We start from the raw sequence: 14,421 nt of genomic DNA, 5'->3' as shown, positions 1-14,421 counted from the left end.
TCTAGGACCCCCAGCACATGCTAGAGATAGTTCCAGCCAGTCAAAGTCACCAGGCACACATAGTCAACATAGGGTCTGACCATATAGTAAGACCATTCCCTCAAGTATAAAAGTACTCACTCACCAATTCATAGAAACAAACACCGCAAAGTCAAGCAAATTAGGAGAGAGAAATTGCTCCAAATGAAGGAATAAGAAAAAAAAAAAAGAATCGAAATAAGAAGTACACCACATAGAGTGGAAAGCAATGATCACAAAGACGCTAATCAGACTGAAGAGAAAAGAACTGAGTGAGAACTTCAACAAAGAGATAGAAAATTTAAAAAAAAATCTAACAATTAAAATTCGAAAATGCAGTAATTGAAATGAAAAATATATTACAGGGAATGAATAGTAGATTCTTGGCTGCAGAAGAACAGTTATGCAACCTGCAAACAGGGTAACTGAAAGCATCCAAACTCAGCATCAAACAAACAAAAAAAAAAAAAAAAAAAGAGAGGGAGAAAGAAAGAAAAAAAATAAGAATAAGTTAAGGGATCTCTTAGACAACATCAAGTGAACAAAAGTTCACATTATAGGGCTTCCAAAAAGAAGAGAGAGACATAAAAGGACAGAAACCTTATGTGAAGAAATAATAGCTGAAAAACTCCCTAACTGGGGAAAGGAAAGAGACATCCAGGATCTGGAAGCATAGAGAGTTCCAAACAAATGAACCCAAGGAGGTCCACAATAAGATAAACAAACATTAAAATGACATATATTAAAGATAGAAAATTTTAAAGCGAGCAAGGAAGAAACAAAAAAAGTTACAGACAAGGGAAACCCTGTAAGGCTATCTGCTGATTTTTCAGCAGAAATTTTGCAGGCCAGAAGAGAGTGGCATGATATATTCAGAGCTGAAAGGAAAAGATCTGTCACCAAGAATACTCAACTCAGAAAGATTATCATTCAGAATTGAGGGAGAGATAGTTTCTCCATGAATGAAAGTTAATGAGTTCATCACCACTAAACCAGCCTTACAAGAAATGTTAAAGGAATTTCTTTTAAGTGGAAAAAGTGATACTTAGAAGCAAAAAAATTATGAATAATAAGATGTAAAATATGACAATATATACATAAAAGATGGAAAAGTTTCTTTTAGAATGCAAAAAAAGTTCTTTTAGAATGTGTTTGGACTTAAAAGACCATCAATTAAATATAGATTGTTATATATCTAAGATTTTATACATGAACCTCATGGTAACCACAAACCAAAAACCTGTAATAGATACATAAAGAATAAAGAGAAAGCCAAGCAAAACACAGAAAGTCATCAATCATAGGGAAAGAGAGCAAGAGAGAAAAAAAAGTAACAGAATTACAAAAACAACCAAAAAATAATTAACAAAATGGCAATATACTTTAAATGCATACTATACTTTCCTTTAAACGCAAATGGTCTAAATGCTCCTATCAAAAGACACAGGGTGGAGGAATGGATAAAAAACCAGTACCCAACTGTATGCTGACTACAGGAGACTAATTTCATACCTAAAGACACAAAAAGATTGAAAGCAGAAGGATAGAAAAAAAGATACCATACAAAGAAAAGAAAAAAAAAAAAAGCTGGTTTGTAAAAACTTAGAAAAATAAATTTAAAAAGGAAGACTGTAATAAGACACAAATAAGGAATTTACATGATGATAAAGGGGCAAATTCAAACAAGAAGGTTTAACAATTGTAAATACCCACAAACCTAACACTGGAGCATCTATATGCAGAAAGCAAACAATAAGGGGGACTTTAACACCCCTTACATTAATGGGTAGATCATCCAGACAGAAAATCAACAAGGAAACAGAGTCTTTGAAGAAAACATTAGACCAGATGGACCTAAAAGTATATACAGAACATTCCATCCAAAAATGAAATACACATTCTTTTCAAGTGCACGTGGAACATTCTCCAGGATAGACCACATTAAGGCCATGAAACAAGTCTTAATAAATCAGGAAGACTGAAATATCATGGATATTTTCCAAATACAACAGTATGAAACTAGAAATCAATCACAAGAAAAAACACAAGAAAACTCATGTCAAGGCTACACAACATGCTATTAAATGGCCAATGGACACCAAGAAATCAGAGGAAATTAAAAAAAATACATCTAGACAAATAAAAATATAATGGTCCAAAATCTTTGGGATGTAAGAAAGGCAGTTCTAACAAATAAATTTAAATGATACAGGCCTACCTCAAGAAGAAAAATATATATATAAAAAAAAATCTAACTTTATACCTAAAGAAACTAGGAGAGTAAGGACAAAGCCCATGATGAGTAGGAAAAAAGAACTATGTAAGATCGAGAATAAATAAATGAAATAGAGACTAGAAAGAAAAAAAAAAAAAAGCTGATTAGACCAAAAGCTGGTTCTTTGAAAATATAAACAAAAGGGATAAGCCTTTAGCCAAACTCATTAAAAAAAGATAGAAAATGAGAAATAAAGAATGGTAACAACTGACACCATAGAAATACAAAAAATTCTAAGAGAATAATTTATATTCTAAGAGAAAAATTTATATGTTTGGAATTTAGATAACCTACAAGAAATGGATAAACTCCTAGAAATATACACTTTCCAAACCTGAATGAAGATATAGAAAATCTGAACAGACCAATTATTAGTAATAAAATTGAAACCATAATCAAACAACTTCCAACAAACAAAAGTCCAGACCCAGATGTATTCACAGGAGAATTTTACCAAACACTTAAAGAATAGTTAATACCTATTGTCCTCAAACTATTCCAAAAAACAGAAGAGTAAAGAAAGCTTCCAAATACATTCTATGAGACCTTCATTACCCTATATCAAAACCAAACATATATTCTACAACAAAATGAAAATCACAGGGCTATATCTTTAATGAACACAGATGCAAAGATCCTCAACATAATATTAGCAAACCACACTCAACAATACATTAAAAAGATTATTCACAATGATCAAGTGGGATTTATTCCAGGGATGCAAGGATGGCTCAATATTCACAAGTCAATCACTGTGATACACCATATCAACAAAACAAATGACAAAAACCACATGATCATTTCAACAAATGCAGAAAAAGCATCTGACAAAATTCAACATTTATTCATAATAAAAACTCTCAAAAAGTTTGTTTTTTGTTTTTGTTTCTTTTAAAGGGGGAGAAAGGAGAGGGAGACAATCTTAAGGAGGCTCCATACCCAGCAGAGCCTGATGTGGTGATCGATCTCATAATCCTGAGATTATAACATGAGTTGAAATCAAAAGTTGGACACTTAACTGACCGAGCCGCCCCCAAAATGTGGGCTTATAGGTAATATACCTCAACATTAGAAAGAATGGAAAACCCACAGTGAACATTACACTCAACAGTGAAAAATGGAGATATTTTCCTCTATGTTTAGGAACAAGAAAAGGAAGTTCACTCTTGCCACTCTTATTTAATATAGTACTGGAGTCCTAGCTGCAGGAACCAAACAAGAAAGATAAGGCATCCAAATTGGAAAAGAAGAAGTTAAAGTCACTATTTGCAGATGTCATGATACTATACATAGAAAACTCAAAAGAGTCCACCAAAAAACTTTTAGAATAAATGAATTCAGTAAAGCTGCAGGATGTAAGTTACATGCAGAAATCAGTAGCATTTCTATACACCAATAACAAAGTAGAAGAAATAGAAATTAAGGAAATAATTCCATTTACATTTATTCCAGAAAGGATAAAATACCTAGAAACAAACTTAACCGAGGAGATGAACGACTTGTACTCTGAAAGCTATGTAACACTGATGAAATAAATTGAAGGCAACACAAATAGAAAGATATCCCATGCTGAAGGGCTGGAAGGATATTGTTAAAATGTCCATAATACCCAAAGCAATCTTCAGATTGAATGCAATCCCTATTAAAATGGCAACATCATTTTTTTTTATTTTTTTACAGAACTAGATAGGTAATATCAAAATCTGTATCGAACCACTAAAGATCTCAAATACGCAAAGCATCCTGTGAAGGAAGAACAAAGCTGGAGGAATCACAATCCCAGTTTTCAAGATATACTATAAAGCTGTAGTAATGAAAAGAAAACATTATGGTGTTGGCACAAAAATAGACACATTTATCAGTGGAACAGAATAGAAAGCCCAGGAATAAACCCAGAAGTACGTGGTCAATTAATGTACATCAAAGGCAGTACAAATAAACAATGGGGAAAAGACAGTCTCTTCAATCAACGGTGCTGAGAAAACTGGATTGCTACATGCTAAAGAATGGAAATGGACCACTTTCTCACACCATACACAAAAATAAACTCAAAATAGATTAAGAACCTAAATGTGAGTCCCCACACCATAAAACTCCTAGAAGGAAACACAGGCAGTAATTTCCTTGACATCGACCAGAGCAATATTTTTGTAGAGGTCTCCTCAGGAAAGGGAAACAAAATAAAAAATAAACTACTGGGACTACACTGATATAAAAAGCTTTGACCTGACAAAGGAAATATCTACATAAGAAAAAGGCAATGTACCAAATGGGAGAAGATAGAAGCAAATGATTATCCAATACTAGTGGAAGCAAAAATATAAAGAACTCACACAATTCAACACCAAAAACACAAACAAAATGATTTTTTAAAAGGGCAGAGGACCCAGATAGACATTTTTGTAAATAAGACAAACAGATGGCTTACAGACTTACAAAAAGATCTTCAACATCAGTCATCATCAAGGAAATGCAAATCAAACCAGAGTGAGATATCACCTTATTCCTGTTAGAATGGCTAGAATGAAAATGTCAAGAAATAACAAGCACTGAGGGAATGTGGAGGAAAAGGAACCCTTTTCCCACCAACACTGTTGTAGTGTTGTAGTGTAGCCACTGTGGGAAATAGCATGGAGGTTCCTCAAAAACTTAAACAGAAGTACATATCATCCAGTAATTCTACTGTGGTATATTTACCAAAAAAACCCCAAACAAACAAACAAAAATCCAACAACACTAGTTCAAAAATACATATACACCCTTATGTTTATTGCAGTCTTACTTATAATAGCCAAGATATGGAAGCAACCCAAGTATACGTTAATAGATGAATGGATAAGAAAGATGCTATATATATTTACATATTATAATGTAGTATTACTGAGCCATAAAAAAGGATGAGATCTTGCCACCTTAATAACACAGATGACCTGGAGGAGGTTACGCTAAGTGAAATAAATCAGCTGTAGAGACAAATACCATATGATTTCACATATATATGGAACAAGTACAGTGAACTGATGCCTGCCAGAGGGTAGGGGATGGGGGAACGGACAAAATGGGTGAAGAAGAGTGAGAGATAGTCTTTCAGCTATGTATTGAAAAAGTTACTGGGATAAAAGATATAGAGAATCAGGAATATAGTTAATGGTATTGTAACAGGGTTCTATGATATCTTTTGGTAGCTATACTTGTGGTAAGCATATCATATTGTATAAATACCATGAGATATCACTTCGCAGCAGTAAAAAGGTCATAATTTAAAAAAAAAGGAAAAAAGAAAAAGAATGATAGGTATGTGGAGAAACGGGAAACCTTTTACATATGCTGGTGGGAAGGTAAAACCAGGCAGCCATTGTGGAACGTTGGACAGTTCCTCAAAATGTTAAACACAAAATTTTCATATGGCCCAGCAATTCCAGTATTAGATATATAACTAAGAGAACTAAAAACATACAGTCTAACAAAAATTTGAAAGGTTCTGTATTTTGATTGCAGTAAGTAATTACATGGATATACATATTTATTAGAAGTCCATCTATACATTTAAAATGGGTCTATTTTATGGGACTATACCTGCCAAGGGATACATTCCATCACACCCAGTGGATGCCTGAAACCCCAGGCAGTAACAAACTCAACGTATTTGTTTTCCTATATACACATACCTACGATAGGATAGCTTAATTTATAAATTAGAAATTAACACATTAAGAAATCAGAAAATAAATCACATTAACAAATTAACAGTAAACAAACAAAAAAGAGAAATTAACAGTAAATAAGAACAGAACAATTATAATAATATATTAAAATATAAGTTATGTTATATTGTGGTCTCTTGCCGTCTCAAAATATCTTACTGTACTCACCCTCCTTCTTGTGATAATGTGAGATAACGAAGTGCCTGTGAGATCAGACAAAGTGAGGTTAATGAAGCATTAGGCTACTACTGACCTTCTGACAATAGGTCAGAAGGAAAATCATCTGCTTCTGGGCCATGATTGATGGAGGGTAACTGAAATCTGGGATAAGAAGGGACTACTTTATTAGAAACTTTTAAAATTTACTTATTTTAAAAGAAATATAAATATAATATTTTTATATTATAAATTATCTAAATATATATAAATATATATAAATATAAATATATTATAAAGTAAAATATAAAAATATTTAAAAGAAATATAAAAAGAAACTTACTTTAAAATTTTAAAATAATGAGATTTCTATGGGTCTTATGTAGACCAATCTCACTGAGCATAACGCGTGGCAGGTGCTCAATCAATGCAGAAGGAAAGAAAGTGGGATTAAAAGATAGATTATTTTATAGACATGGCTACATTGTATGTATTCTTTACCACCCTTAAGGTATTTACCCTCTAGTTCAGAATGACCTATCACCTCTGAACCAACTCATTATCTTTAACAGTTGCCACAGATGCCATAGTGACCTGCGAATCATATTGTTTGAACCCACTTTCAAATTCTGAATCCTCCTGTTTTGTTTATTCTGCATTTTTTCATCCTTCACTGAAGTTATGTTCAAGGTCTTGATACACTGAATTTCCCCGGTTTCTGAGCCCACCATTACCTGAGACAGGGACTCCAGCACTACAGCTATCTTTTCATATGCTTCGCCTACAAAACTAACAACCACTGAAGACCGTTAGGTCCTCCAACTCACCAGGGTATTGAGACTATGAGATGTGAAAATTAAATTTAAAAAATAGCAAGTGAGGGGCACCTGGCTGGCTCAGTTATTAAACATCTGCCTTTGGCTGGGATGGAGATCCCAGGGTCCTGGAATCAAGCCCTGCATGCTCCCTGCTCGGCAGGAAGCCTGCTTCTCTCTCTCCCACTCCCCCTGCTTGTGTCCCCTCTCTCACTGTTTCTCTCTCTCTGTCAAATAAATAAAATCTTAAAAACAAACAAACAAACAAAAACACCAAGAGAACATATTTTGGAAGATAATATATCAATAGTTAGCATATAAATCAAATAGTAATAATACATAAAGCCCCAAATGAGCAGGAGATAAAGCTCAATCTAAGCTATGGGGCTTGCTATGAACAGGGAAGAGGAACAGTTGAAGAGGCTTAAGCAAAAGAAAGACAATAGGAAAATGTGCCCAGAACAAAACACTCACATTTGGATATATGTGTGAGGTAGTCTGAAAAAGCAGATTAGGCCTCATTTGGTAACCACAAAAAGATATGGGGCAGACTAAGCAGACAACTGTCTCCATTTATGATGTACTATAAGAAGTAAAATTGCCCAAGGTAATAAAACTTCTTAGGAATAGAGCCAGTACTGAATGAAATTCATTTCTCCTGATTTACAGCCAAATTTTCATTTACTTAGACAATGATTCTGCTCAGTGTTTTCTAACTTTGCTTAATACAACTCTTTAAACAAAAGTCTCACCACAAATAACCTTGCCCCCTCCCCCATTCAGTTCTTCTTGAATGTATATCCTTCACCTGAAGCATACTTTAAGATATACTTTAACATAAACTTTATTATCTTACCAACAGTCCTGATTATTGACATGATAAGTAAGGGGGTTTCTATGCATCCAGGCCATAGATACATGACCAAGTCTTTCCTGTACCTACTAAAAGATCTGAATTCCAGTAATATTTTTAAAAATTAACCTTGAATTACAGATTAGAAAATTATTGACCAGTAAAACAGACTTTCTGCTTATTCAGAGCTTGGCATTATCACCTACAATGCAGTTAAGGGTGTATCTAAAAGCTAGGATACAACTTTGTTATTGTTTCCTCATTATAATAAATATGAAAGGTAACTCAGCTTTCACTGGAACATAAAGTGAGTTTTCATTTTTTTTTCTTTAAGATTTTATTTATTTTTTTTTGACAGAGAGAAACACACCGAGAAAGAGAACAGAAGCAGGGGTAGTGGGAGAGGAAGAAGCAGGCTTCCCGCTAAGCAGGGAGCCCAATGTGATGGAATGTGGAGCTAGATCCCAGGACCCTGGGATCATGACCTGAGTTGAAGGCAGATGCTTAACAACTGAGCCACCCAGGTGCCCTGAGTTTTCATTTTTAACATTCAACAGAAATATGTTAAATCTTTCCCATACCCCCTAAACCTTCCAAAGACCCTATCCTCCCAATCACTATAATTCCCTACACTGACAAATTTTCTCAAAAGTACACTGTCTCCTCTTCAAGTCCCTTGTTCTTAACTAGTACTTAGATCTTAGTCATATATGTAAATCCTCCTAAAGAAACAAATGACATCTTTTTTTTTTTTTAAAGATTTTATTTATTTATTTGAGAAAGAAAGGGAGAGGGGAAAAGAGAGAGCACGCATGAAGGGGTGTGGGCAGAGGGTGAGGGTAGCAGAGCCTCTGCTGAGCAGGGAGCCCAATATAGGGGGCTTGACACCAGGACCCTGAGATCATGACCCAGCCAAAGGCAGATGTTTAACCCACTGAGCCAGCCAGGTGCCCTGGAAAACAATGACATCTTAAACACTAGAATCAAAGGCCCATTTTTCAAGTCTTGGCCTTTTTGAATTCTTGAAGATGGAGGAGCTGGTGCAGAGGTCACTAGAAGGATAGTACTCACTGAGCTCTCACTGTGTGTACTAATTAAGCTTTCAAAAATGTTTCATTTCATCCTACATCGGAAGTATTAATTAACCCCTTTTCTTAGATGAAAATTGAGACTCAAAACTACCCAAAGCCAGATAGTGAAGACTGCATGATCCCAATGTTTCTAATTCTGTGACTTTGGATGATAAGTTTTGTTCCCAGTTTTCTTCCTAACTCCCTGGCCTTTTCTTCATCTTTCTCACCATTTCATCATTGTCTACTTACCACTGCTTCTTTTATTTCATATGCTCTCCCAGGCAATTTCATTTCCTTCCATGACGTTAACTACATTCTACATCCACGTTTCTCAATCTTAAAGCTTTTTATAAACAAAAAATCTTATGCTCTTTCTGTAGTTCACATTTTTTTTTTTTAAAGATTTTATTCATTTGACAGAGATCACAAGTAGGCAGAGAGGCAGGCAGAGAGAGAGAGGGGGAAGCAGGCTCTCTGCCGAGCAGAGAGTCCGATGTGGGGCTCAATCCCAGGACCCTGGGACCATGACCTGAGCCGAAGGCAGAGGCTTTAACCCACTAAGCCACCCAGGTGCCCTTGTAGTTCACATTTTTAAAATTTTTACTTTTTAATGAATACACAATGTATTATTTCTTTCAGGGGTCTGTGATTCATAAGTCTTATGTTTTACAAATAGGTTGTCTTCCCCAGATAGAACATCTAATGTTGAATATGTTTTGTTCAAACTACACCTCCTCCTGCCTCTCAAGATCTGATTCCCTTATGCATCATTTCGGAGCTGAAGGTCTGTATGTCTCTCAAATCAATCTTTTTCCTCTTTTCATCCCACCCCCATGTCTCTTCTGAGTTACAGACAAATATTACCAACTGCCTAATAATGAGAGTTCCATGCTTCTCTCCCTAGGTCCTTCAACTAAAAGCCATCCACAACTAAACTCTCATTTCCCTTAGCAAACCTGAACCTCCTACCTCTTTGGAGTCTCCATTTTGGCTAAGGGTTATTACAATCCATCCTTGTCTATACTTTAAAGTACTTATTTGTCAAACAGTGATATTGGCATTAACTTCTCGCATCTCTATTAGCTCAAAAATCAACGATTACTAGCACTTGGGTGGTTCAGTCCGTAAAGCTTCTGACTCTTGATTTAGGCTTAGGTCCTGAGCTCAGCTAGGGTTTGGACTTCACGCTGGGCCTGGAGCCTGCTTTACATTCTCTCTCTGTCCCTCCTCTCGCCCCCTCTCTTAAAAAATTAAATAGATCAACCATTAAACAACGAAAGACTATGATGGCCAAAAGCTGATGAATGCAAAATCGCAGAAGGGTTAATGCAAGTCTATAAGCAGAAACAAACCCAAAACAATTCTGTGAAGCGGTTTTTCCCCACTTACAAAACAAAATTGAGTTACTTTACAAAATATTTTAACGTAATCCTTACTATAATCCCATTATTACCTCCATTTCACAAGTGAAAAAAACTGGGACTCAAAGGGATTGGGTAACCACAAAGTTACGTGCTGTGCTGCTACGTGGCAGGTCCAGACCCCAAACCCTAGGACTTGAGATTTCAAATGCCACTTCTTATTATTGTTGAAACAAACTTCACAATAAAACGAGATCAGGTCTGTGTACAACAGAGGTCAAGGGAGCAGCACACAAATAGTACCCAATGGCTCAAGGCGACCTGAACTCGCTCTAGGCTGGGTCCTACTCGGACCCCCGCTCCGACGCCCCCAGCCCAGGCCGCTCCCGGCCTGGAAGTCCCTCTGCGGCCTGTCTCGGGCAGGCAAGGTCGGCGGTGACCGCAGGAAAACCTCGCTCCGCGCTTCGGGGCGTGCTGGGCAGAGGCTGCCAACCAGCCCCGCCCGGCCCAAGGCTGAGTCCTAGCTGGGCCGCAGCCGCCACGCCTTCAGCCTCCCCGGTAGCCGACCCGCGGGCAAGAAGCGTACCTGGTTGAAGGAGGCAGCTGGTGGGCACGCGGTCCCGGCGACCCTGTTGGCGGGCTGCACTAGCCTCCGGGGCTAAGTGCATTCACTATGTTAGGTCAACAGGAGTCACAAGGGCTCTTCAGGGGAGCTGAGGGACGCGAAGACACGGGTGAAGAGCAGGGACCTGAAGCCTGAAAGGCATCGCCATGGGGGAGGGGCGGGGGGCGGAGACGCGGCACGTGGGGGCGGGGCGCACGGCGCGAGGAGGCGGGCACGTGGGGGGGGCGCGAGGCGGGGCACGGCGCGCGGCGTGAGAGAGGGCGGGGCGTGAGAGAGGGCGGGGCGCGCGTCTGGGCGCCGCGGCCGCGTGACGCGTTTTCAAATCTTCAACCGCCGCAGCCCACTCGTTTGTGCTTTACCTCTTCCTCCTCCGCGCCTCGGAGTGGGATCCGGCCCCGGAAACCCGGACGGTAGACGCGGCATCTCTGTTGCGTGGGTGTGGTAGTCTGCGGAAGGGGAAGAAGCGACCTGCTGATAAATCGGCCTCGAGGAGCTGTGTTTTCTTGGCCGCCTGGCGCGACCCTCTCCCGAACCCAGCATGTAGGTGCCGGGCGGCTGCCATGAACTCCAGAGCCATGAGGATCCACAGCAAAGGACATTTCCAGGGTATGAAGCCCCTCCTCCACTGCAGTCCCTTTAATCCTTTTCTCCCCTCGTGGTTCCACCATTGATTCTTTAGAGTTCTTCCCCCAGGTCCCTGCTCCTTTTCTTTTCTGGCTTGTGCGTCCTTCTCTGTGGCCTGAAGGAGGGCTCCGTCCAGGGCTTTTTCTCAGAAAAGGAAAGGATCCCAGCCGGGCCCCTCGCGCTATTCACGCTCCAATCGCTGCCCCAAATTCCCCGGGGGTGCAGTTGGTTGTAAAACTAGAAAACAGTTTGCGGACCTGAGACCTGCCCGGGCCTCGGACAGATGTTGAGACTCAGCTCAGGCCCTTTGAGGCTGCATTCTCGATTTGAAAGGAGAGGTGTTCGTGGCTTTTAGGTTTATGATTAATTTGGGTGATTGTGGGTGGGTTTTTGGCCGTATTCTTAAATTTATTTTTCTTCACTCGTAAAGTTAAGAGATACTATTTGTATTTCAAAGACAGCACTGCTGTTTTCAACATTATAGACAGAAATGAAAGCATATTTCCATTTTCGACTACTTTGTATGGTAAAACATAACAGCTTCCAAGTTTTTTTTCTTTTTAATATGTCTAGAATATATATGTCGTATATATATAGGAATTTCCAACGTATGAACAGATTGTGTTATGAAAGTTAATTTTTAAAGCAGTTGTTTCCATCTCAGGTCTGTTTTCAAAGGAAATAATGAAGTGAATGATGATTTGGATCTTAAAATGGACCATTTAGTTCTAATATATAAACAAACTATAGGAAACTAAACCTTGGAACGTTTTGAGGACAAGGGCATCATGTGTAACAGGTTTCTTCTGTTGACAAGTTTTTTAACATTTTAAGCCCGATTTCAGTGTTCAACAGAATATAGATCCTTCATAAATATTTCTGAGTAAATGCCTCTGGAATTTACGTAGGAAGGAGGAAAATCTTTCAAAAAGGTTTTAGATAGTTTCCACCATAATATGTAAAAACATGAACAAATGCATGAATACTTACTGCAAGTTGAATTACTGGCTTAGAACAATAATTATTTTATGATATAGTATCTGTTAAAACAAGTATGGTATTTTGCTCTTATCCCAAGTGGTACTACAAAGAAATACATTAAAATGCCATTGAGTTTTTAACTGATGGGATTATAAAGATTTTTCCCCTTCTGTGATATGATGACTGTATAAAAATATTTTTAAAACAGTAGAAATTTTCTGTCTACATAAAACATGATCTAATTCTGTATTTTTTTTAAACAACAGGTGGGATCCAAGTAAAAAATGAAAAAAACAAATCTTTAAAATCTATGAAAACTGATAACAAACCAGAAAAATCCAAGTATAAGCCGCTCTGGGGAAAAATATTTTACATTGACTTACCTTCTATCACCATATCTGAAAAACTGCAAAAGGACATTCAGGATCTGGGAGGGGTAAGTCAAAATATACACTTTAACAAAAAAGAAAAAAATTTTAGTTAGTACTTTATAGTATGTAAACACTATAGATTATCATATTGGGAAACATAACCATATAAGCACCAAGCTTAAAACTTTTATCAGCTATTTAACATTAACAAGAAACTATTTGTTTTAACTTTTTGTAGCCTAATAGGACTACTAGGTTTCCGTGATTTTTAGTCTAGTGTAAAGTTCGCAAAGTGTGAGAAATGTGACTCCCTCCTTTGTCCTGGTGGAACCTTTGATTGCCTTCTCATTGAAATGTTTATGTATCCACCAGATAGCAGGAGCTCCCTGATTATAGTTATTGGGGAACTACATAAATTTGTCTGGACTAGCATAATAGTAAGAATGTTATTTGCAGAATAAGGAGAACCACATTGAACCACAAAGAGTTAAATTACTCTGAGTGGTTACCAACTCAATAGCATGAATGTCATTAGGGGCACAGAATTTGTGTTAATATTAAGAACTCTCTTTCATAACTTATACATTGAACAAATGATAATTAAGAAATTAGAAAATGTGGGGCACCTGGGTGGCTCAGTGGGTTAAAGCCTCTGCCTTTGGCTCAGGTCATGATCTCAGGGTCCTGGGATCGAGCCCCGCATCGGGCTCTCTGCTCAGCAGGGAGCCTGCTTCTTCCTCTCTCTGCCTGCTTCTCTGCCTACTTGTGATCTCCGTCTGTCAAATAAATAAATAAAATCTTTAAAAAAAAAAAAAAGAAATTAGAAAATGTGAGCAAAATTTTAAGATTTTCTTGTAAGATTAATATGGGGTAAGTTTAGCAAGTGAGGTTAAGAATTTATTAATTTCTTTCCTAATTCTTCCTATTTAAAAGGGTTTGTGCTGCACTTTGAATTTGTTGAATAAGCTTTGAATAATCTGCCATTCCTAGAATAGAAATTTGCAGAACAACATGTAATAAGTTTCTTAGAATTGTTTATTGGTGTGGTCCTCATTTTTTTGAAAGAGTGTAAGACAAGCATGGCTGGGGGCAGAGGGAAGGGAGAATGCAGGGCTCTATCCCAAGACCCTGGGGTCATGACCTGAGCCAAAGGCAGACACTTAACCAACTGAGCAGCCAGGTACCCCTTGTTGTTAACTCGTTTTCTTAAAACATTGCCACATTTGTCATAGCAGTAATATGTATCATAATGACCATATGACTGCATTCCTAAAAATCATGTTTTATAGGCCAGCCACCTTTGAATAAAAACTCCTTTCTTTTATTCATTTTAGAAAGTAAGTGCTTAAGGGTCAAGAGAAGTAAAATAACTGGCCCACTGTAGGATTAGCCTCCTAATTCTTCTAGCAATTAATGGCTACAAAGTAGCTATCTGATACAGTTTCACAGCTTTCTCAAAAATGATGAATAACCCAGGTCTAAATCAGTGATTTCAGGGGTGCCTGGTTGGCCTAGTCGGTTAAGGATATGCCTTCAGCTCAGGTCATGAACCCAGGGTCCTGGGA

At 37.7% G+C, this 14,421-nt stretch overlaps 2 protein-coding genes across 3 annotated transcripts in view; one reads left to right on the top strand and one right to left on the bottom strand.

The window, feature by feature from the left end:
- Positions 1–10,883, bottom strand: part of SLC25A40 (solute carrier family 25 member 40) — a 54,378-nt gene extending 43,495 nt beyond the window's left edge. Inside the window, exon 1 of the mRNA XM_032876006.1 lies at positions 10,842–10,883. The gene's annotated coding sequence lies outside the window, so the exon portion shown is untranslated. The remainder of the gene's footprint in view (positions 1–10,841) is intronic.
- Positions 10,884–11,178: 295 nt separating this feature from the next.
- Positions 11,179–14,421, top strand: part of DBF4 (DBF4 zinc finger) — a 29,557-nt gene continuing 26,314 nt past the window's right edge. For both annotated transcript variants that reach the window (XM_032875918.1, XM_032875909.1), the window contains exons 1-2: positions 11,179–11,486; positions 12,752–12,921. In XM_032875918.1, coding sequence (XP_032731809.1) covers positions 11,441–11,486; positions 12,752–12,921 — 216 coding nt within the window. In that variant the 5' untranslated portion in view covers positions 11,179–11,440. The remainder of the gene's footprint in view (positions 11,487–12,751; positions 12,922–14,421) is intronic.

This window comes from Lontra canadensis, unplaced genomic scaffold (genome assembly GCF_010015895.1).
Source record: "Lontra canadensis isolate GAN:19392208 unplaced genomic scaffold, GSC_riverotter_1.0 scaffold2, whole genome shotgun sequence".
In the NCBI taxonomy this organism is placed as follows: Eukaryota; Metazoa; Chordata; class Mammalia; order Carnivora; family Mustelidae; genus Lontra; species Lontra canadensis.
Note: the sequence above shows the minus strand (reverse complement) of the source record. Positions and strands in the feature narration are given on the sequence as shown.